Raw genomic sequence first — 22,803 nt, forward strand, 5'->3', positions numbered from 1 at the left:
CACTGTGGGAGGCTGAGGCAGGCAGATCACCTGAGGTTAGGAGTTCAAGGCTAGCCTTGCCACCACGGTGAAACCCCGTCTCTACTAAAAATACAAAAATTAGCCAGGCATGTTGGCGTGTGCCTGTAATCCCAGCTACTCAGGAAGATGAGGCATGAGAATCACTTGAACCCAGGAGGTGGACATTGGAGGTTGCAATAAACCAAGACTGTACCACTACACTCCAGCCTGGGTGACAGAACGAGACTCTGCCTCAAAAAGAAAGAAGGAAAGAAGGAAAGAAGGAAAGAAGGAAGGAAGGAAGGAAGGAAGGAAGGAAGGAAGGAAGGAAGGAAAGAAGGAAGGAAGGAAGGAAGGAAGGAAGGAAGGAAGGAAGGAAGGAAGGAAGGAAGGAAGGAAAGAAAGAAAGAAAGAAAAAGAAAGAAAGAAAGAAAGAAAGAAAGGAAGGAAGGAAGGAAGGAAGGAAAAGAAAGAAAGAACAATCACAACTTCTAGAAATAAAAGGCACACTTAGAGAAACAGAAAATGCACTGGAGGCCAGGCATGGTGGCTCATGCCTGTAATCCCAGCACTTTGGGAGGCAGAGGCGGGTGGATCACCTGAGGTCAGCAGTTCAAGACAAGCCTGGCCAACATGATGAAACCCTGTCTCTACTAAAAATATACAAAACTTAGCCAGGCGTGGTGGTAGGCACCTGTAATCCCAGTTACTTGGGAGGATGAGGCAAGAGAATCACTGAACCTAGAAGGCAGAGGTTGCAGTGAGTGGAGATAGCACCACTGCACTCCAGCCTGGGCAACAGAGTGAGACTCGGTCTCAAAAAAAAAAAAAAAAAAAAAGATGCACTGGGAAGTTTCAATAACAGGCTACAACAAGTAGAAGAAAGAACTTCAGAGCTCAAAGACAAGGCTTTCGAAATAACCCAATCAGACAAGCCAAAGAAAAGATAATTAAAAAAAAAAAAATTAGCAAAGTCTCCACGAAATGTGGGATTACATCAAACAACCAAACCTAAGAATAACTGGTGTTTCTGAGAAAGATGAGAAATCTACAAGTTTGGAAAACTTACTTGAGGGGAATAACTGAGGAAAACTTCCCTGGCCTTGCTAAAGATGTAGACACCCAAATACAAGAAGCTCAAAGAACAGCTGAGAAATTCAACCCAAAAAGATCACCTAGGCACACAGTCATCAGGTTATCTAAAGCCAAGATGCAGTAAAGAATATTAAGAGCTGTGGGACAAAAGCATCAGATAACCCAGAAAGAAAAACCTATCAGATTAACAGCAGATTTCTCAGCAGAAACCTTACAAGCCAGAAGAGACTGGGGTCCCATCTTCTGCTGCCTGAAACAAAATAATTACCAGCCAAGAATATTGTATCCAGCAAAACTAAGCTTCATAAATGAAGGTGAGATCAAGTCTTTTTCAGACAAAGGCTAAGAGAATTTGCCACTACCAAGCCAGCACTACAAGAAATGCTAAAAGAAGTTCTAAATCTTGAAATAAAACCTCAAAACACACCAAAATAGAACCTCCTTGGCTGGGTGCAGTGGCTCACACCTGTTAATCCCAGCACTTTGGGAGGCTGAGGTGGGCAGATCACCTGAGGTCAGGAGTTCAAGACCAGCCTGGCCAACACGGAGAAACCCTGTCTCTATTAAAAAATACAAAATTAGCCAGGCGTGGTGGTGGGCACCTATAATCCCAGCTACCTGGGAGGGTGAGGCAGGGAGAATTGCTTGAACCCAAGAGGCTGAGGTTGCAGTGAGCCAAGATTGTGCCACTGCACTCCAGCCTGGGCAACAGAGTGAGACTCCATGACTAAAACAAGACAAAAAAGAATCTCCTTAAAACATAAATCTCAAAGGACCTATAAAACAATAACACAATGAAGAAAAAAAACAACAGCTATTAAGGCAACAACAAGTATGATGAATACAACAGTACTTCGTATCTCAATACTAACACCGAACGTAAACGGCCTAAATGCTACATTTAAAAGGTACCGAATGGGAGAATGGATAAAATTCCACTAACCAAGTATCTGCTGTCTTCAAGAGACTCACCTAACACATAAGGACTCACATAAACTTAAGGTAAAGGAGTGGAAAAAGATACTCCATGCAAATAGAAACCAAAAGCAAGCAGGCATAGCTATTATTATATCAAATATAACAGACTTTAAAGCAAGAACAGTAAAAAAAAAAAAAAGCAAAACAAAAAAGAAACCCACAAAGAGGGACATTAAATAATGATAAAAGACTTAGTCCAACAGGAAAATAACAATCCTAAATATATATGCACCCAACTGGAGCTCCCAAATTTATAAAACGATTACTAGACCTAAGAAATAGGATAGACAGCAACACAATAAACACAGTAAAATAATAACAATCCTAGCAACATAATAATGTAATAATAATTGTATCTTGACTTTAGATAACCTGATGACTGTGTGCCTAGGTGATGTTCCTTTTGTGATGAATTTCTCAGCTGTTCTTTGAGCTTCTTGTATTTGGATATCTACATCTCTAGCAAGGCCAGGGAAGTCTTCCTCAGTTACTCCCCTCAAGTAGTTTTCCAAATAATAGTGGGGGACTTCAATACTCCACTGACAGCATTAGACAGGTCATCAAGACCGAAAGTCAACAAAGAAATAATGGATTTAAACTACACCCTGTAACAAATGAACTTAACAAGTATTTACAGAACATTCTACCCAAAAACTGTAGAATACACTTTTTTTTTTTTTGAGGCCTGTCACCCAGGTTAAAGTGCAGTGGCACAAACTTGGCTCACGGCAATCTCTGCCTCCCAGGCTCAGGCAATCCTCCTAGCTCAGCCTCCCGCATAGCTGGGACTACAAGTGTGCACCACCATGTTCAGCTAATTCTTTTATTTTTTGTTGAGACAAGGTTTTGCCATGTTGCCCAGGCTGGTCTCGAACTCCTGAGCTAAAGCAATCCACCTGCTTCGGCCTCCCAAAGTGCGGGACCTACCATGCCTGGCCAGGATATACATTATTTTCATCAGGACATGGATAGACCAGCATAGACCACATGATAGGTCACAAACAAGTCTCTATAAATTTAAAAAATCTAAATTATGTATCAAGTATCCTATCAGACCACAGTGGAATGAAACTGGAAATTAACTCCAAAAGGAACCCTCAAAACTACACAAACACATGGAAATTAAATAATCTGCTCTTGAATGATCCTTGAGTCAACAATGAAATCAAGGTGGAAATTAAAAAGCTATTTGAACAATAATAGTGTCACAACTTATCAAAACCACGGGGATACAGCAAAAGCGGTGCTAAGAGGAAAAGTTCATAGCATTAAATGCCTACATCAAATGCCAGGCAAGGTGGTTGACGCCTATAATCCCAGCACTTTAGGAGGCCTAAGCAGGTGGATCACCTGAGGTCAGGAGTCTGGGACCAGCCTGGGCAACATGGTGAAACCCTGTAAAAACACAAAACTTAGCTGGGTGTGGTGGTCCACACCTATAATCTCAGCTCACTTGGGAGGCTGAGACAGGAGACTCACTTGAACCCAGGAAGCAGAGGTTGCAGTGAGCTGAGATCGTGCCACTGCACTCCAGCCTGGGCGATAGAGTGAGACTCTGTCTCAAAAAAAAGAAAAAAAAGAAAAGTCTGAAAGGTTACAAATAGGCAATCTAAGGTCATGCCTCAAGGAACCAGAGAAACAAGAAAGAACAAACAAAACCCAAACCCAGTAGAAGAAAAGAAGTAACAAAAACCAGAGTGGTGCTAAATGAAACCAAAAGAACAACAACAATACAAAAGGTAAATGAACAAGCTGGTTCTTTGAAAAGATAAAAGTGATAGACCATTAGTGAAACTAACCAAGAAAAGAAGAACGATATCGAAATAAGCTCAATTAGAAACAAAACAAAAGATATTACAACCAATACCACAGAAATACAAAAGATCATTCAAGGCTACTATGAACACCTTTACATGCACAAACTAGAAAATCTAGAGGAGAGGATAAACTCTGGGAAATACATGGCCCTCCTAGATTACATCAGAAGAAATAAAAACTCTGAACAGACCAATAACAAGTAGTGAGATTGAAACAGTAATAAAAAAATTGCCAACAAAAAGTCTGGGACCAGTTGGATTCACAGCTGAACTCTATCAGACATTCAAAGAAGAACTGGTGCCAATCTTAATGAAACTATTCCAAAAGACAGAGAAAGAGGGAATCCTCCCTAAATCATTCTATGAAGCCAGTATCACCCTAATACCAAAATCAGGAAAGGACATAACAAAAAAATAAATCTACAGACCAATATCCCTGATAACATAGGATGCAAAAATCCTCAACAAAATACTAGCTAACCAAATCCAACAGCCTATCAAAAAGATAATCCACCATGATCAAGTGGGTTTCATACCATGGATGCAGGGATGGTTTAACATACACAAGTCAGTAAATGTGATGTATCATATAAAAAGAATTAAAAATCATGTGATCTCAAGAGATGCAGAAAAAGCATATAACAAAAAAATCCAGCATCCTTTTATGATTAAAAACCTCAGCAAAACTGGCACAGAAGTAACATACCGTAACGTAATAAACCCACAGCCCATATTCTACTGAACGGGGAAAAGTTGAAAGCATTCCCCATGACAACTGGAAGAAGACAAGGATGTCCACACTCACCACTTCCATTCAACATAAGTACTAGAAGTCCTAGCCAGAGCAATCAGAGAAAATAAATAAAGGACATCCAAATAGGTAAAGAGGAAGTCAAACTGTCGCTGTTTGCTGACGATATGATCGTGTATCTAGAAAACCCTAAAGACTCATCCAAAAAGCTTGTAATCTGATAAACAAATTTAGTAAACTTTCAGGATACAAAATCAACGTAAATTAGTAACACTGCTCTACACCAACAATGACGAAGTTGAGAAACAAATCAAGAACTTAACCCCTATTACAAAAGCTACAAAAAAAAAAAAAATACTTAGGAATATACCTAACCAAGGAGGTGAAAGACCTCTACAAGGAAAACTACAAAACACTGCTGAACGAAATCATCGACAACACCAACAAATGAAAACACATCCCATGCTCATGGACGGGTAGAATTAATATTGTGACTATGACAATACTGCCAAAAGCAATCTACAGATTCAACGCAATTCCCATCAAAGTACCATCATCAATCTTCACAGAAGTAGAAACACACTATCCTAAAATTCATATGGAACCGAAAGAGAGCCCAGATAGCCAAAGCAAGACTAAGCAAAAAGAACAAATCTGGAGGTATCACATTATCTGACTTTTTATACTGCAAGGCTATGCTTAACAAAACAGCATGGTCTTGGAATAAAATAGACACACAGACCAATGTAATAGAGATCCCAGAAATAAAGCCAAATATTGGTGACTCACGCCTGTAATTCCAGCATTTTGGGAGGCTAAGGCGGGCGGATCACTTCAGGTCAGGAGCTCGAGACCAGTCTGACCAACAGGGTAAAACCCTGTCTCTACTAAAAATATAAAAATTAGCCAGACGTAGTGGCAGGCACCTGTAATCCCAGCTACTCAGGAGTCTGAGGCGGGAGAATTGCTTGAACTCGGGAGGCAGAGGTTGCAGTGAGTCAAGATCACGCCACTGCACTCCAGCCTGGGTGACACAGCAAGACTCAGTCTCAAAAAAATAAAAACAAAAAAACATAAAGTGGGGAAAGGACACCCTTTGCAACAAATGCTGCTGGGATAACTGCCAAGCCACATGTAGAAGAATGAAACTGGATCCTCATTTCTCACCTTACACAAAAATCAACTCAAGATGCAGCAAAGACTTAAATCTAAAACCTTAAACCATAAAAATTCTGGAAGATAACATTGGAAAAACTCTTCCAGATATTGGCTTAGGCAAAGAGTTTATGACCAAGAACCCTAAAGCAAATGCAATAAGAACAAAAACAAACAGATGAAACCTAATTAAACTAAAAAGCTTCTGCACATAAAAAGAAATAATCAGCAGATTATCAGCTTCTACACATAAAAGAAATAATCAGCAGAATAAACAGACAACCCACAGAATGGGAGAAAATATTTGCAAACTATGCATCCAACAAAGGACTAATGTCCAGAATTGACAAGGAACTCAAACAAATCAACAAGAAAAAATAATAATAATAATCCCATCGAAAAGTGGGCAAATGACATGAATGAGCATTTCTCAAAAGAAGATACACAACACAATACCACCTTATTCCTGCAATAATGGCCATAACTTAAACGGCAAAAAACAATAGATGTAGCAATGGATGTGGTGAAAAGGAAACACTTTTACACTGTTGGTTAGAATATAACACAACTGTGTCCAGAATTGGTGAGTTCTTGGTCTCACTGACTTCAAGAATGAAGCCGCGGACCCTCGCGGTGAGTATTACAGCTCTTAAGGTGGCGCGTCTAGAGTTGTTTGTTCCTTCTGATGTTCGGTTGTGTTCGGAGTTTCTTCCTTCTGGTGGGTTCATGGTCTCGCTGGCTCAGGAGTGAAGCTGCAGACTTTTGCGGTGAGTGTTATAGCTCTTAAGGCGGCGTGTCTGGAGTTGTTCGTTCCTCCCGGTGGGCTCGTGGTCTCGCTGGCTTCAGGAGTGAAGTTGCAGACCTTCGCAGTGAGTGTTACAGCTCATAAAAGCAGCATGGACCCAAAGAAGGAGCAGTAGCAAGATTTATTGCAAAGAGCAAAAGAACAAGGCTTCCACAGTGTGGAAGGGGACTCGAGCAGGTTGCCGCTCCTGGCTCCGGCAGCCTGCTTTCATTCTCTTATCTGGCCCCACCCACGTCCTGCTGATTGGTAGAGCCGAGTGGTCTGTTCTGACAGGGTGCTGATTGGTGCTTTACCATCCCTGAGCTAGACATAAAAGTCCTCCACATCCCCATCAGATCAGTTAGATACAGAGTATCGACACAAAGGTTCTCCAAGGCCCCACCAGAGCAGCTAGATACAGAGTGTCAATTGGTGCATTCACAGACCCTGAGCTAGACACAGGGTGCTGATTGGTGTATTTACAATCCCTGAGCTAGACATAAAGGTTCCCCACATCTCCACCAGACTCAGGAGCCCAGCTGGCTTCACCCAGTGGATCCCGCACCGGGGCTGCAGGTGGAGCTGCCTGCCAGTCCCACGCCGTGCACTCACACTCCTCAGCCCTTGGGTGGTCGATGGGACTGGGCGCTGTGGAGCAGGGAGTGGCGCTCGTCAGGGAGGCTCCGGCCGCACAGGAGCCCATGGAGGGGGTGGGAGGCTCAGGCATGGCGGGCTGCAGGTCCCGAGCCCTGCCCTCCGGGAAAGCAGCTAAGACCCGGTGAGAAATCGAGCGCAGTGCCGGTGAGCTGGCACTGCTGGGGGACCCAGTACACCCTCTGCAGCCGCTGGCCCAGGTGCTAAGCCTCTCATTGCCCGGGGCCAGCAGGGCCTGCCGGCTGCTCTGAGTGAGGGGCCCGCCAAGCCCACGCCCACCCGGAACTCCAGGTGGCCCGCAAGCACTGCGCGCACCCTGGGTTCCCGCTCGCGCCTCTCCCTCCACATCTCCCCGCAAGCTGAGGGAGCCGGCTCCCGCCTTGGCCAGCCCAGAAAGGGGCTCCCACAGTGCAGTGGTGGGCTGAAGGGCTCCTCAAGTGCCACCAAAGTGGGAGCCCAGGCAGAGGAGGTGCCGAGAGCAAGCGAGGGCTGTGAGGACTGCCAGCACACTGTAACCTCTCACAACCACTATAGAAAATCGTACAGAGATTTCTTAAAGAACTAAAAGTAGAACTACCATTTGATCCTGCAATCCCACTACTGGGATTGTCATATGAATGACACTGGGAAAAAGTCATTATATGAAAAAGACACTTGCACACACGTTTATAGCAGCACAATTTGCAACTGCAAAATTGGACCCAGCCTAAATGCCCTTCAATCAATAAGTGAATAAAGAAAATGTGGTGTGTGTGTATACACACACACACACACACACACACACACACACCATGGAATACTACTCAAGCCATAAAAAGGAACAAAATATGGCTTTCACAGAAACCTGGATGGAGTTGGAGACCACTATTCTAAGTGAAGCAATTCAGGAAAGGAAAACCAAATATTGTTTTGTTCTCACTTATAATTAGGAGCTAAGCTATGAGCAGGCATAAGAATGATATAATAGACTTCGGGGACTAGGAGGGAAGGGTGGGGGTGATTATGTATAAAAGACTACACACTGGGTACAGTGTACAAAGCTCAGGTGACAGGTGCACCAAATCTCAGAAATCACCACTAAGGAATTTATCCAATGTAACCAAAAACCACCTGTTCCCCAAAAACTATTCAAATTAGGGCCAGGTGTGGTTAATCCCAGCACTTTGGGAGGCCAAGGTGGGTGGATCACGAGGTCAAGAGTTCAAGACCAGCCTGGCCAACATGGTGAAACCCCATCTCTACTAAGAGCACAAAAATTTGCCGGGCGTGATGGCGCATGCCTGTAATCCCAGCTACTTGGGAGGCTGAAGCAGGAGAATCGCTGGAACCCCAGAGGCAGAGGTCGCAGTGAGCCAAGATCATGCCACTGCACTCCAGCCTGGGCAACAGAACAAGACTCCATCTTGGGGGGGGGGAAAAAACTATTCAAATTAAAACAAAAAAGCAAGGTACACATATACAATATAATATTTCAAGAATGGAAGAAACTTGGTATATAGAAAAAAGTAATCTGTGTATTTAAAGCTGCTCTAAAATTAAGTTTGTTTCTTTTTAAAGCAAGGTACAGACAGTATTTAATTTACTAGACTGTGTGTAAGAAAGAAAGGAGAATGAGACTACATATTTATCTGCTTGTAGTTGCATAAGGAAATACTAGAAAAAAATCACAAGAAACAAATAATAATTATATATTTGGGAGGAAGGGGGGAAACAGGAGCAAGAGAGAGACAAATAATTCTTAGTGTAAACTTTTGTTATAATGTTTTAACTTGTTGATTGCTTTTTCCAAAAAAGTTGTTTTTAAAAGCAACTCCACGAGAATTACCTCACTCTCTACAAAACCCAAGGGAAGTTACCGGCACAGTATTCATTCCAGTAAATGTGGTTTTAACAACTATTAAACTCCTTTAAACATAAACTTTTAATCTCTATGGTATATGCTGCTTTCCATAAATAGAAACCAAAATATTTAATTTTTCATAAAGATAAATGGAAAAGATTTTTACAGACACTTGCTCTTTATAAAGATTTCCCAGAAGGCTGGGCACGGTGGCTCACGCTTGTAATCCCAGCACTTCGGGAGGCCGAGGCGGGCGAATCATGAGGTCAGGCGATCGAGACCATGGTGAAACCCCGTCTCTACTAAAAATACAAAAAATTAGCCGAGCGCGGTGGCGGGCGCCTGTAGTCCCAGCTACTCGGAGAGGCTGAGGCAGGAGAATGGCGTGAACCCGGGAGGTGGAGCTTGCAGTGAGCTGAGATCGCGCCACTGCACTCCAGCCTGGGTGACAGAGCAAGACTCCATCTCAAAAAATAAATAAATAAATAAATAAATAAATAAAGATTTCCCAGAATACATCTAATTTGACAAAAGTGATTTACAACTAATTACAACTAAGCTCAGTAGTGTGACCTCAAAACTGAGTGAAAGGAATCAAATCCTTTAATGTCCTACAATTTATTTATTTTATATAATAGTCAATGTTGTTTGCTAATGAAAATGCCGAAACCTTTAACAATAAGAAAACATAATCAGACCACAAGGTATTAAAAAAAACCAACATGGCTTCCTGTCATTAGTCTACTCACTAGCTATTTTTAAGACCCTAATCCAACAGCAACATTTCTCCTGTACTTCAAACAGAAAAAAATGGATCAAATGAGCTTTATCTCCATCTACTTTTGAAATTCAATGCATGTACAAGAATGTTAAAACAAATGGTTCTTTTTAAAAAAATTTAGAAGAGCAAAATTCTGCCTATTAGGAAACATGTCAGCTTAAGCTAACATTTAAAAGAAAAAAACAGCCAGGCGCAGTGGCTCACACCTGTAATCCCAGCACTTTGGGTGGCCGAGGCGGGAGAATCACCTGAGGTCAACAGTTCAAGACCAGTCTGGCCAACATGGTGAAACACGATCTCTACTAAAAGTACAAAAATTAGCCAGGTGTGGTGGCACACGCCTGTAGTCCCAGCTACTCGGGAGGCTGAGGCAGGAAAATCACTTGAACATAGCATGTGGAGGCTGCAGGGAGCCAAAATGGCACCATTACACTCCAGCCTGGGCAACAGAGTGAGACTCTGTGTCATAAATAAACAAATAAATAAATAAATAAATAAATACATCCTTACCTTGAAAGGTTTGTCTCCACTGTGTGTCAGCATATGCCTTTGTAACCAACTTTGACTGGTAGATGGAGTGTTATATACTTTACAACCTTTCCATAAGCAAACAAATACCTGTTAAGAAAAACAGAGCCATATTAATTTTCATGACTTATCTCAAGAAGAGTTTGATTCCTCATACATTCAAATTAACATGTTACAAGTCTTCAACTGACAAGAGCTATTGAATGTACAAGCCAATCAAAATGCTTAATATAAACTGTCAAAACATCCTAGTATAAGCCACCCTTAATGCTACTGTCCATACCTTTGATAAGGAATTAACACACCAATCACAGAATACCATTCAGAAGGAAATATATGTAATATTAGCAATATATCCCTCGGAACTGAGACCATGGGCCATTATTTACATTTTTGTATTTACTGCACAAAAGAACAAACATCTATTAATTTTAAATAGCAGGAAAATATAAAGGTATAAAAAAATTAATCAAATGACCAATAAATGTTAATTAGAAGATACTGATATTTTCAACTTCAAAGAATGAATGAAAATTATCAAATTACAATTTTTTACTGGTGATATCCTGGTCTCACATGCATACTAACAATATTTGTTCTTATACTGTTCTAATCATGAAGAATTATTTCTATCTCGATTATGACAACAGAGAGATACTTGAGACCCTGTCTGGAATATGAAATTTTGTTATGAAACAAATAGAATACAAAATATTAAGTGAATATAGTAATAAAAACAACAGACATGAGCTACCCTACTTTCATAATAGATCCACATTCTAGGTTCAGGGTACTAAGTATAACTAGCTGGAAAGCACCAAAACTAACAAACTAATCTTTATCATCTTCCTACCAGTGACATGTCAGTTTCCTAACTGATGATACTTCCATCAAACCAAACGCTGAAAACTGCTTCCCAATGTCAGGAAAAGAAGGGTCTACCACAATCATTATCTTGAAAGAACCACTTAAAGGCTCTGTTCTTTTCTAAGGTAAGAACAATTACAGAGTCACACTTTGAAGACTGTAATATACTACATACATACAGCACACAAGAAAGATATACAAAGAACTGAAGAATCTTTCTTCAGCCAGCCTAAAATAAAATTTTTAACAGACTAGAAAAACTGACAGTCTATAAACAAATAATTGAGGTCAATTTTTAACTCAAAAACAATACCATCTTACGTCAAATAGGTATAACAAGGCAATACCACCACTGCCATTTGACAAGACTGTTTAGAGAAGTTACTGCATATCCTGACTCCATAACGAATTTGCTAGTTTAAGTATGAGATAAAGGAAGTCATAACGTTTCCTCCTTCATACTCAAAATTCCCAACCCTAGAACACGTTTATAAACTAATGGCCAAGGTTCTCAGAGTTAAAACTAACTTTTAAAAATAAATCTAGGAACACAAATAAAATACAAAGCAATACTTATACGCACCCAATGTGGTGGCTCACACCAGCAATTCCAGCACTTCGGGAGGCTGAGGAAGGGGGATGGCTTGAGCTCAGGAGTTCGAGACCAGCCTGGGCAACACAGCGAAACCCTGTCTCTACATAAGTAACAAAAAAATTGGCTAGGCATAATGGCATATGCACCCGTAGTCCCAGCTACTCGGGGATGGCGGGAGGGCGTAGGGCTAGTAGCTGAGGCAGGAGGATTGCTTAAGCCCAAGAGACGGAGGCTGCAGTGAGCCATGATGGCACTACTGCACTCCAGTGTAGGTGACAGACTGAGACCTTCTCTCCAAAAAAAAAAAAAACTTAAATGCTACAGAAATTAACTCAATATTGTTTAATAATCACACATGGGTAATTAATGCTATCAATTTTTGAAATCAAGACTACTAGACTCACCAGGCACAGTGGCTCACACCTCTAACCCCAGCACTTTGGAAGGCCAAGGCAGGAGGATTGCTTGAGCCCAGGAATGAGGCCAGCCTGGGCAACATGCCATAACCCTGTCTATACAAAATATACAAAAATTAACCAGGCATGGTGGTGCCCGCCTGTGGTCCCAGCTACTTAGGAGGCTGAGGTGGAAGAATTGCTTGCACCGGAGAGGGCAAGGCTACAGTGAGCTGCTATGATCATGCCATTGCACTCCAGCCTGGGCAGTAAGAGACAGATCCTGTCTCAAGAAAAAAAAACACAACTACTACTAGATTCAAAGTCTTATTTTTCAATCCAAGTAACAAAGAGGAGGAATCAGGGGTTGGTTTAAAATTCTCTCAGAAATCATATTATTAGTTTGGTGCACAAGTCATTGCCGTTTTTGCCATTAATTGAAAAAAACGCAATTACTTGTGCACCAACCTAATACGTAAACAGAAATGCCTTAAAGAAAGTATTTGGGAACAATATCAAGATCATTCCTGTAACAACTTTTGTGACAGAAGGATTCTCCTTAATGTTAAAAGGATTCTTAAGTGACCCCCCACCCCACTCTGAAATACTCTTAAAGATAGGATTTAGTTCCTTCGAAATAAACACTGCCTCTACCTAACAATACTCAATCACTAAATTTGGTAGACACAGTAGTATCCGGCTTCTAATTTTTTTTTTCTATGAGCAAACATGACTATAGAGACAATGGCAGGTCTGAAATCACATCTGATATGGCCTTATTAAGTATGGTTTAGACTCTACATGGAATAATGTCTAGTAACACAATTAAGGCAACAACTTCAGATTCAAAGAAAAACCAAAATCTTCAACCTAGTGAATTTTATACCAAATGAAGTAGGCGTAAAGAGATCAAAGTTAACTGTGTTTAACTATATTGGGGTGAAATGTTTAGAAAGATCCAAAAAAGGCCTCGTGTAATGGCTCATGCCTGTAATCCCAACACTTTAGGAGGCCGAGGTGGGTGGATCACTTGAGGCCAGGAGTTCGAGACTGGCCTGACCAACATGGTGAAACTATGTCTCTACTAAAAATACAAAATTAGCCGAGTGTGGTGGTGCACTCCTGTAACCCCAGCTATTTAGGAGGCTGAGGCAGGTGAATCGCTTGAACCCGGGAGGTGGAGGTTGCAGTGAGCTGAGATTGCGCCATTGCACTCAAACCTGGGAAACAAAAGCAAAACTCCGTCTTGAAAGAAAAAAGAAAGATCCACAAAAAAACACAAAACTGTTCAAGGCTATATTTCCTTTCCTAGCCTGTATTAGGATGACGTTTTGATAAAAATAATCCCAAATCTGAGACTTTTTAGACGTATAATATCTGAAAAATATTTTTATACTATTTTTAGAAACTCTCCTACTGTTAAAATTAACCCTGAAAAATCAAATACCATAGGATTCCAATTATATCCAAATTTGGAAGAAGTATGTTTAAGAATATAATTTGCCACGGTTCTTCTATTTTAAAATGAATTAAGGTCTGGCTATTTTAACAGAATAAGACACAGGGGTCCAAAGTCCAGTCTCTCATGATACAGCAAACTGTGTTGTATTAGGTTGTATGAGACATAACAGAAACAGAAAACAACCTGCTGAGCACAGTGACTCGTGCCTAGAATCCCAGCTGCTCTGGAGGCTGAGGCAAGATGCTGGCTAGAAGACAGATTTTCAGACCAGTATGGGCAACACAGCAAGATCCCAACTCTGAAAATGTTTAAATCAGCCAGACGTAGTGACGCATGCCTGTAGTCCCAACTACTAAACTGAGGTAGAAGGATTGCTTGAGTCCAGGAGTTTGAGGCTACGTGAGCTAAGATCATGCCACTGCTAAACTGAATTCAATCCAGTTCTTTCACTTTGCAGCTATGTAATCTTGGAAGAATCATCTACTTCCTTTTTCATCAGAAATACTCTGAGCACACATGTGGTAAGTCCAAAACACTACGAAAATATAAGATGTTATATTATCTCAGAAAGACCAGTCAATGAAATAACTGGGTTTATATTACACACCGAAGGTTCCTTCTCAAAATAACTGCCATCAAGTTTTCCTGCCAGAAAGTCCAGGAAAAAAAAATTTTAAACCCACACAGCCATTAAGAGAATATTTTTGGGCCAGGTGCAGTGGCTCACGCCTGTAATCCCAGCACTCTGAGAGGCCGAGGTGAGTGGATCACTTGAGGTCAGGAGTTCAAGACCAGCCTGGCCAACATGGCGAAACCCCACCTCTACTAAAAATACAAAAACTAAACCAGGTGTGATGACACATGCCTGTAATCCCAGCTACTTGGGAGGCTGAGGCAGGAGGAGCGCTTGAACCTGGGAGGCGGAAGTTACAGTGAGCTGAGATCGCGCCACTACACTCCAGCCTGGGTGACAGAGTGAGACTCCATCTCAAAAAACATACATGTATTTTTGGACTGCCAAAGAAATCTTCAAGTTTACAAGGGCCTTACACGTAAGATGTAGATGTCTAAAATTTCAGTGTTACAGGGAGGTTTCGGCTTTCTGTTGAGAACTCTACAAAGTACTGAGTTTCTGTCAGAATAGGTTTTACCTTCAGGAATCTTCTCCAAAATGCCCAAAGTGAATAAGGATGGTACAAACCTAGGAGCCAAGGGTAGTCTAAGTCTCCTTCACTTTGGTCAATATCCTTGAACCAGTGTATGAACCAGTGTATCCTTGTACCAGTGTATGTATCTGAATGTATTTGAATGGCCTATACTTAAAATGGCTTGTATGATAACATAGATAAATGCACAAACAACCTATGCACCTGAAGAACACAAGTGAATCTATGAAATCTTTCTATATATAAATGAAAAATCCACTGCAAAAAAGTACAATGTTAATCTGTCAGAGTAAGTATGCACAAGGAAATTCAGTTATTACCAGTAAATTAAAATCAGCCAAATATATTCTAAATGCAGAGCAAGTTAACAGAATAATCTACATGCCAAAATAAAGGCCTAATTATACTGAGTAAATGATCTTGTTTTCAGTAAAATTACACAAAAAGAAAAGAGAGACACCATCTAAAGTCAGGTAGGCCAGCTGAGCATGGTGGTATATGCCTGGAATCCCAGGAACTCAAGCTGAGATGGGAGCATTGCTTAAGCCCAGAAGTTGGACAAGATAGTAAGACCAGCTTGGACAACATAGTAAGACTCTGTCTCATTAAACACACACACACACACACACACACACACACACACACACACACACACAGTCAGGCAGAGGCATTGGATGGATGATTCCACGGCACCATCAAGCCCAATTTTTATTTTCTTTTTCTTAATGAAACAGAGTCTTGCTCTATCATCCAGGCTGGAAGGCAGTGGCACAATTATAGCTCACTGCAACCTTGACCTCCTGAGTGCTATAGTCAACTGGACTCATTCAAGTCTTTCAATAATACCGTACCATATTCCTCCCTTGCCCACAATCTCCTCGCTTTGCCTCTCAACAAAGAAACACACCAAAGAATATATGCAAAAGTAAACCTCAAATGACACAGAAAATAAATCCTATATCAAGAAACCTAAACGGCTTTCTTTCCAGAAATTGTTTTTATGTGAGAAATAGCTGAGAAAGAAAGAACAGTAATATATTTTACACTGAGCCTCTAAAGTCCTACAAGTTCCCCACTTTCCAAGACTTATGTTAAGAGGACACTGGGATTTGAAATTTGATTAGTAAGATAACTCAGAGTCTAATCTTCAGAAACCAGTCACACATAGAAATGCAGACCTAGGCCGGGCACGGTGGCTCAGGCCTGTAATCCCAGCACTTTGGGAGCCAGAGGCAGGTGGATCACCTGAGGTCAGGTGTTCGAGACTAGGCTGGCCAACATGGTGAAACCCCCATCTCTACTAAAAATACAAAAGTAAGTCAGGTGTGGTGGTGCACACCTGTAGTCCCAGCTACTTAGGAGGCTGACACAGGAGAATCACTCGAACCTGGGAGATGGAGGTTGCAGTGATTGGAGATTGCACCACTGCATTTCAGCCTAGGCAACAATAACAAAATTCTATCATACTTAACACTAGAGATAGGTTTGATTCTCTTTTTGCCCGTTTTGTTTTTATTTTTGAAACTGTAAGAAAGCACTCTCATGATTTTTTTTTAAAAAAAAGGCGTATTGGTCTGGGCATGGTGGCTCACGCCTGTAATCCTAGCACTTTGGGAGGCCAAGGCAAGACCAGCATGGGCAACACAGTGAGACCTCATCTCTATTTAAGAAAAAAAAAGGTGTGTTCATAATTTGATGTTTAAATGATCAGTTTAATTTTAATGTAGAAATCAGGCCAGGAAAATCTAAACTCCACTTGACTTCAGCCTCCAAAGAAGTCCACATGAACACAGCAACATAAACAGCTTAAAAGGGGGAAAAAAACAATGCTAAGTGGATACATTATATAATGGTTTTGCTTTTCTCCTCAGGGCAAAGATTATAGTGGAATGAGAAAAAGAACAGAAATTAATATAGTTTAGATCTTGCTAACTTACTGCTCCAGTAAAACTGTCATCTTTCAATAATCAGAAGCATAAAATCTTCTAGGGTTACCAATTTTTTTCTCATCTGTTTCTGTTCCATGATGACACTTTAACACTTAAAGAGAAAGAAGAAGTAAGAAATCTAAAAAAAAATTAGGCCAACAAAATCAGGTGTTTTCTACTTATATTAGATACCCACCAACAGTCAAACACACAGAGATAAAAGTAGAACTGTGGTTACCAGGAGCTAGTGGGAGCAGAGAGTAAGTTTGTTTAATGGGTATAGATTTCAATTTGGGATGGTAATTTACATGTTCTGGAGACAGAGAGTGGGTGGCGATTACACAATAAGGTGAATGTACTTAGAGCCCCTGAACTGTATATTAAAAATGTTTTTTGTTCTTTTTTTTTGAGACAGGATCTCACTCTGTCATCCAGGCTGGAGTGCAGTGGCACGATCTCACAGCAGCCTCAACCTCCTGGGCTCAAGCAATTCTCCCACCTCATCCCCCTGAGTGGCTAAGACCACAGGCGTGTGCCACTACACCCAGCTAATTTTTGTAGAGACAGGATTTTGTCACGTTGCCCAGGCTGGCCTCAAAACTCCTAAGCTCAAGCACCCACCTCAGCTTTCCAAAGTGCTGGGATTACTGTGCCCAGCCGAAAATGTTTTCATTTTTTTAAAGTTCATTTCAAAGAAAAAAATCTGATGTTCCAACCAACAACTACTCTTCAAAACACAAAACCCTCTAGGCACGGTGGCTCACGCCTGTAATCCCAGCACCTTGGGAGGCTGAGCAGGATGATCAAGTCCTCCTCAGGAACTCCTGAGGTCAGGAGTTCAAGACCAGTCTGGCCAATATGGTGAAACCCCATCTATACTAAAAATACAAAAATTGGCTGGGTGTGGTGGTGCACACTTGTAATCCCAGCTACTCGAGATGTTGAGGCAGCAGAATTGCTTGAACCCAGGAGACGGAGGTTGTAGTGAGCTGAGGTCGTGCCACTGCACTCCAGCCTGGGCAACAGAGTGAGATTCCATCTCAAAAAAAAAAAAAGAAAAGAAAAAACAAACACAAAAGCCAATCTCAAAGCACAAAATCAGATCGAGTTTTCTTGTCTTTTATAGTAGTACCAAGTTTTCAAACTCTCATTCACATTTTATCATTCAAAACACACAGTCTATTGTAATCTCAGCATTTTCAGAGGCCAAGGCAGGCAGATCGCTTGAGTCGAGGAGTTGGAGATCAGCCTGGGCAACATGGTGAAACCTCATCTCTACAAACAAACCAACCAACCAACCAACCACAGTCTATATTCTAATGACTGGTATGTAGGAAAAAACTGGGATGCATTTTCTACATTATTTGATCCTTTACATTTATAGTTTAGCAAATAATGTCCTTCAAAGTTCAGGACTCCTATCTTTGACCAAAATAGCATTACTCTTTTTAATGTATTTATTTATTTTTTTTTTTTGAGACAGAGTCTCATTCTGTCGCCCAGGCTGGAGTCCAGTGGCACGATCTCAGCTCACTGCAACCTCCGCCTCCCGGGTTCAAGCGGTTCTTCTGCCTCAGTCTCCTGAGTAGCTGGGACTACAGGGGCGCGCAACTATACCCAGCTAATTTTTGTATTTTTTAGTAGAGGCGGGGTTTCACCATATTGGCCAGGCTGGTCTCAAACTCCTGACCTCATGATCCGCCCGCCTCAGCCTCCCAAAGTGCTGGGATTATAGGCACGAGCCACTGCGCCCAGCCAAATAGCATTACTCTTAAAATCAGCTAGAGAATCTTATTATTGGTAATCAAGTGATATTTTGAGTAAGAGTTCAAGAAATGACATGGGAGATTTTTCATTTCAATATTATACTTACGGGACAAATGCCAACATTTCATGTCTAATTCTGTATCAGTAAGGTACAGGTATATATAGTTACTGTGATTACATGATATATTTAATTATTTTAAAAATCAGTCTTGGCCGGGTACGGTGGCTCACACTTGTAATCCCAGCACTTTGGGAGGCCGAGGCGGGTAGATCACCTGAGGTCAGGAGTTCGAGACCAGCCTGGCCAACATGATGAAACCCCGTCTCTACCAAAAATACAAAAAAACTTAGCAGGGCATGGTGGCTTATGCCTATAATCCCAGCTACTCAGGAGGGTGAGGCAGGAGAATCACCTGAACCCAGGAGGCAGAGGCTGCAGTGAGCTTAGACCACACCATTGCACTCCAGCCTGGGCAACAAGAACCAAACTCTGTCTCAAAAAAAAAAATAATTAATTCTAAAAAAATAAAAATAAAATAAAAATCAGACTGTAACTGCATTTTTTCTACAAATCTGGGAAGGGCTGAAATTCTCATCAGGTTGTATGCCAACTCAACTTGCGGGATTCCAAGACTCAGAAATGTGAAATTCTCCCGCTCCCACATCTACTAAGAGAAGCCCAGTGATCTTCCAAATAGCTCATGATTCTATACACAGTTGCTAAGTCAAGTGACAAAAAAGCATCATGCCATGATGCTCAAAAATGGTATATACCAAGTGACATCAAGCACTGGCTCACAAAAAGCAGATCTACAAAAGCCAGAAAACCAACTTGCTAAGATACTTCACACTAAGTATCTGACATATGGCTTGGGGGAGAAGACTGGGTTACCAAAGTAGCCTAACCACTGAGCTAGGTTTTACGCTGCAAACACCGTATGATGGACACAGTTAATTAACAGATCATAGGTAAGTATAACATTTTACTGGTTACTCAGACATCATACATATTAACTCTAACAAGAAGACAAACGTACAAGTGCTATACTTATCAAGTTTGAGTAATCAAAAGACTGCTGACACATTATAACATACTGTGACAGGGATGAATATGTCTTAAAAGAAATTTCAGCCACACACGGTGACTCACGCCTGTAATCCCAGCACTCTGGGAGGCTGAGGCGGGCGGATCACCTGAGTTCAGGAGTTCGAGATCAGCCTGGCCAACAGGCAAAACTCCATCTCTACTAAAAATACAAAAATTAGCCAGGCATGGTGGCGGGCACCTGTAATCCCAGCTACTTGGGAGGTTGAGGCAGGAGAATCACTTGAACCCAGGAGGCATAGGCTGCGGTGAGCCAAGATCACGCCACTGCACTCCAGCCTGGGCAACAGAGTGAGACTCCATCTCTCAGGAAAAAAAAAAAAATTCAAGTATGACACCACCGCTTAAAATGTTAGAAACGTTAACCTGGTTGGATGTTTAAAAAAAAAAAAGATCAATACTATCCTCTAAATATCAACAGAACCTTGGAAACAGTTACCCACTAACTTAAAGCATGATGACTTTTACTATTAGTTATCTGTTCTTCAATAGTGATGGCAGGCTGATAGGAAATGTGTGGCCTAATATTAATAAATTACCTGCCCTTACACTGTGACATTAATTTCTGAAAAATGCACTCAGTGTGATAACTATTCAACAAAAATCTAGGTAAAGTTGAAACAATGTATAAATTAATATTTTGGCACATTACTTTTGGCTTGCCCAATTTGCTTAGCTCTTTATTCAGTACCTAATAGAAGTTACATGAACTGTATAAATTAATATTTTGGCACATTACTTTTGGCTTACCCAATTTGCTTAGCTCCTTTTATTCAGTACCTAATAGAAGTTACATGAACTGACACAATTAAATGTATTCCTGAAAGGACATAGGTCAATACTGACTAATCAGAACTTTCCATCTAAATCAGCTCTGACAAGACCTGGGAAAGATGATCAATTCTCACTCACAAATAATGAGTTCAGGTTGTTATTTAACAGAATTGCATATACTAATCCTGGTACCAATAGTCTCCCCAGTTAATTTAAGCATCAGGAATAATTTAGGATCCTCTAACAAAGGAAAATCAAGACAGTGCTAATTCTAAATGTTCTCAACTCAAAACATCAGAACCCTGGAATACACTGTATTCATTTATAATACTGTCACCTACTATACTTTTAAAAGTCAAATTTCTTCAAAATAACGTATCTAAAAGCAAACTAAAATCCAGCACATATCCTATTTTTATTTGATTCTATCAAGTATACGGGAAATAATTATTAAAAATTCATTTGAAAAAACTAAGCCTGTGTAAAAATAATCCCAAATTACTTTCAGCAAAAAAGCCTAACTAGCAATTATAAATTAATAAAACTAACGAAAACAGGGAGTGAAAAAAAGAAATGACAAAACCAACCCCTCCTCGCTGACCATCTACATGTATGGAACGGATGTGATCTGCCAGATCTGGGCTAGAGTTGAAGCAAGCCTGGCACTGGTCCCAACAACAATTATAGGCAATATTTTTGCTTGAAGAAGTAGTGCTTCCTTGTCCATTCATCATTGCTGGAGTTGAACGCCCACTGGAAATTGTGCTGTCTACATCCATTATAGTACTGCTTATGCTACAAAAGAAGAAAAAAGGCTGTGTTATTCCTAGAAATTCACTAACATGAATATGATCTTATAAATATTTAATTAAGATTACCACTTGACATTCTGCTCCATGTGAACAAAGCATAGTAACCATATTCTCCATTAGAAAACAGCAATGCTTTTAAATTAATTAGTTGGCAATGAAGTACAAATCAAGACAGAAACACGACAGTACCTCAAAATCAGATATGGAATAATTTAAGCAACTTTTGGCAGGCATGAACTCAATACTATATCTTACAGAAAACAGAACACACCCACACACACCCCCACACACAGCTTATCACATCTCATCCCTTCCACAGTTCAAAGAAGCATGAGAAAGTAAGAGTTTCCAGCTGTAAATAATTCACAATCAAAGCATTATCTTTATGGCTCTGCAAATCACTTGTTGACCTGAAATCTCTTCTATTCATTAATCTGAAAATATAACTGCTGCCACATCCTACTTCTTTTCATGTCAAAGAATTGGGGAAATTTTGCAGTATTTTCCCTGCTAAATAAAAAAGCAGAAGAGAGAAACTGGTCTCTGATTTTTCTAAAGTCCAAATAAAAAATCTTTTCCTAGCCCTAAAATTTTATTTTATTTTTTTAACTCATCTCTAGCCATAAAAAAAAAGACTGAAAATGCCAATCAATCCCTTTTACTTTTTATTTACTAAAGTATTACATATGACTGGACGTGGTGGCTCACTCCTGTAATTCCAGCACTTTGGGAGACCGAGGCGGGTGGATTACCTGAGGCCAGGAGTTCGAGACCAGCCTGGCCAACATGGTGAAACCCCATTGCTACTAAAAATACAAAAAATTATCTGAGTGTGGTGGCAGGTGCCTATAATCCCAGCTACTCGGGAGGCTGAGGCAGGACAATCTCTTGAACCCAGGAGGCGGAGGTTGGAGTGAGCTGAGACCGCACCATTGCACTCCAACCTGGTCAACAAGAGCAAAACTCCGTCTCAAAAAATAAAATAAAATAAAGTATTACACAGTAGTAACTCTTTTATTTACTAAAAAAAGTATATACTAGTGGTCAAAATGCTCAAAAATTCACATCTTAATAAAATGTACCACACTTCTGCCTTCATTTTAAAAGCAATTCACTTATTTTCTTTTTTCAAAATCTTCTCAATAAATAAATTACATGAAAGTCACTTCAATTATAAGGATCAAGAGAAAATGTTCTCAGACTAAATCTATGAAAAGGTGTGTATCTGCTTACAATTTAAGAAACAACACAGGTCAAGTTGTGAAAATTATATTAACTTTAAAGAGGTATGCTTCCCTCCCGCCAAGTTTTTATCACGGAAAATTTCAAAGACACAAAATATAGCTAAATCTGAATTCAATTAACATTTTACCCTATTTGCTATCTGTAATCTGTTTCTCTGAATCATTTCAAAGTTGCAGGCATCATGACAGTCAACCACAGCATATACCTTCTTAAAAAAAAAGAACATTCAGGCCGGGCACAGTGGCGCATGCCTGTCATCCCAGCACTTTGCGAGGCCGCAGCAGGCATATCACAAGGTCAGGAT

The 22,803-nt window shown here is 40.6% G+C and overlaps 1 protein-coding gene across 2 annotated transcripts in view; it reads right to left on the minus strand.

Annotated features, from left to right (window-relative positions):
• AEBP2 (AE binding protein 2) overlaps positions 1-22,803 on the minus strand; it is a 94,851-nt gene that overhangs the window by 50,761 nt on the left and 21,287 nt on the right. For both annotated transcript variants that reach the window (XM_030804490.1, XM_003265575.4), the window contains exons 2-3: positions 21,030-21,237; positions 10,366-10,473 (exon numbers count right to left, since the gene is read on the minus strand). In XM_030804490.1, coding sequence (XP_030660350.1) covers positions 10,366-10,473; positions 21,030-21,237 — 316 coding nt within the window. The remainder of the gene's footprint in view (positions 1-10,365; positions 10,474-21,029; positions 21,238-22,803) is intronic.

The sequence above is a fragment of the Nomascus leucogenys genome, chromosome 23, assembly GCF_006542625.1.
Source record: "Nomascus leucogenys isolate Asia chromosome 23, Asia_NLE_v1, whole genome shotgun sequence".
In the NCBI taxonomy this organism is placed as follows: Eukaryota; Metazoa; Chordata; class Mammalia; order Primates; family Hylobatidae; genus Nomascus; species Nomascus leucogenys.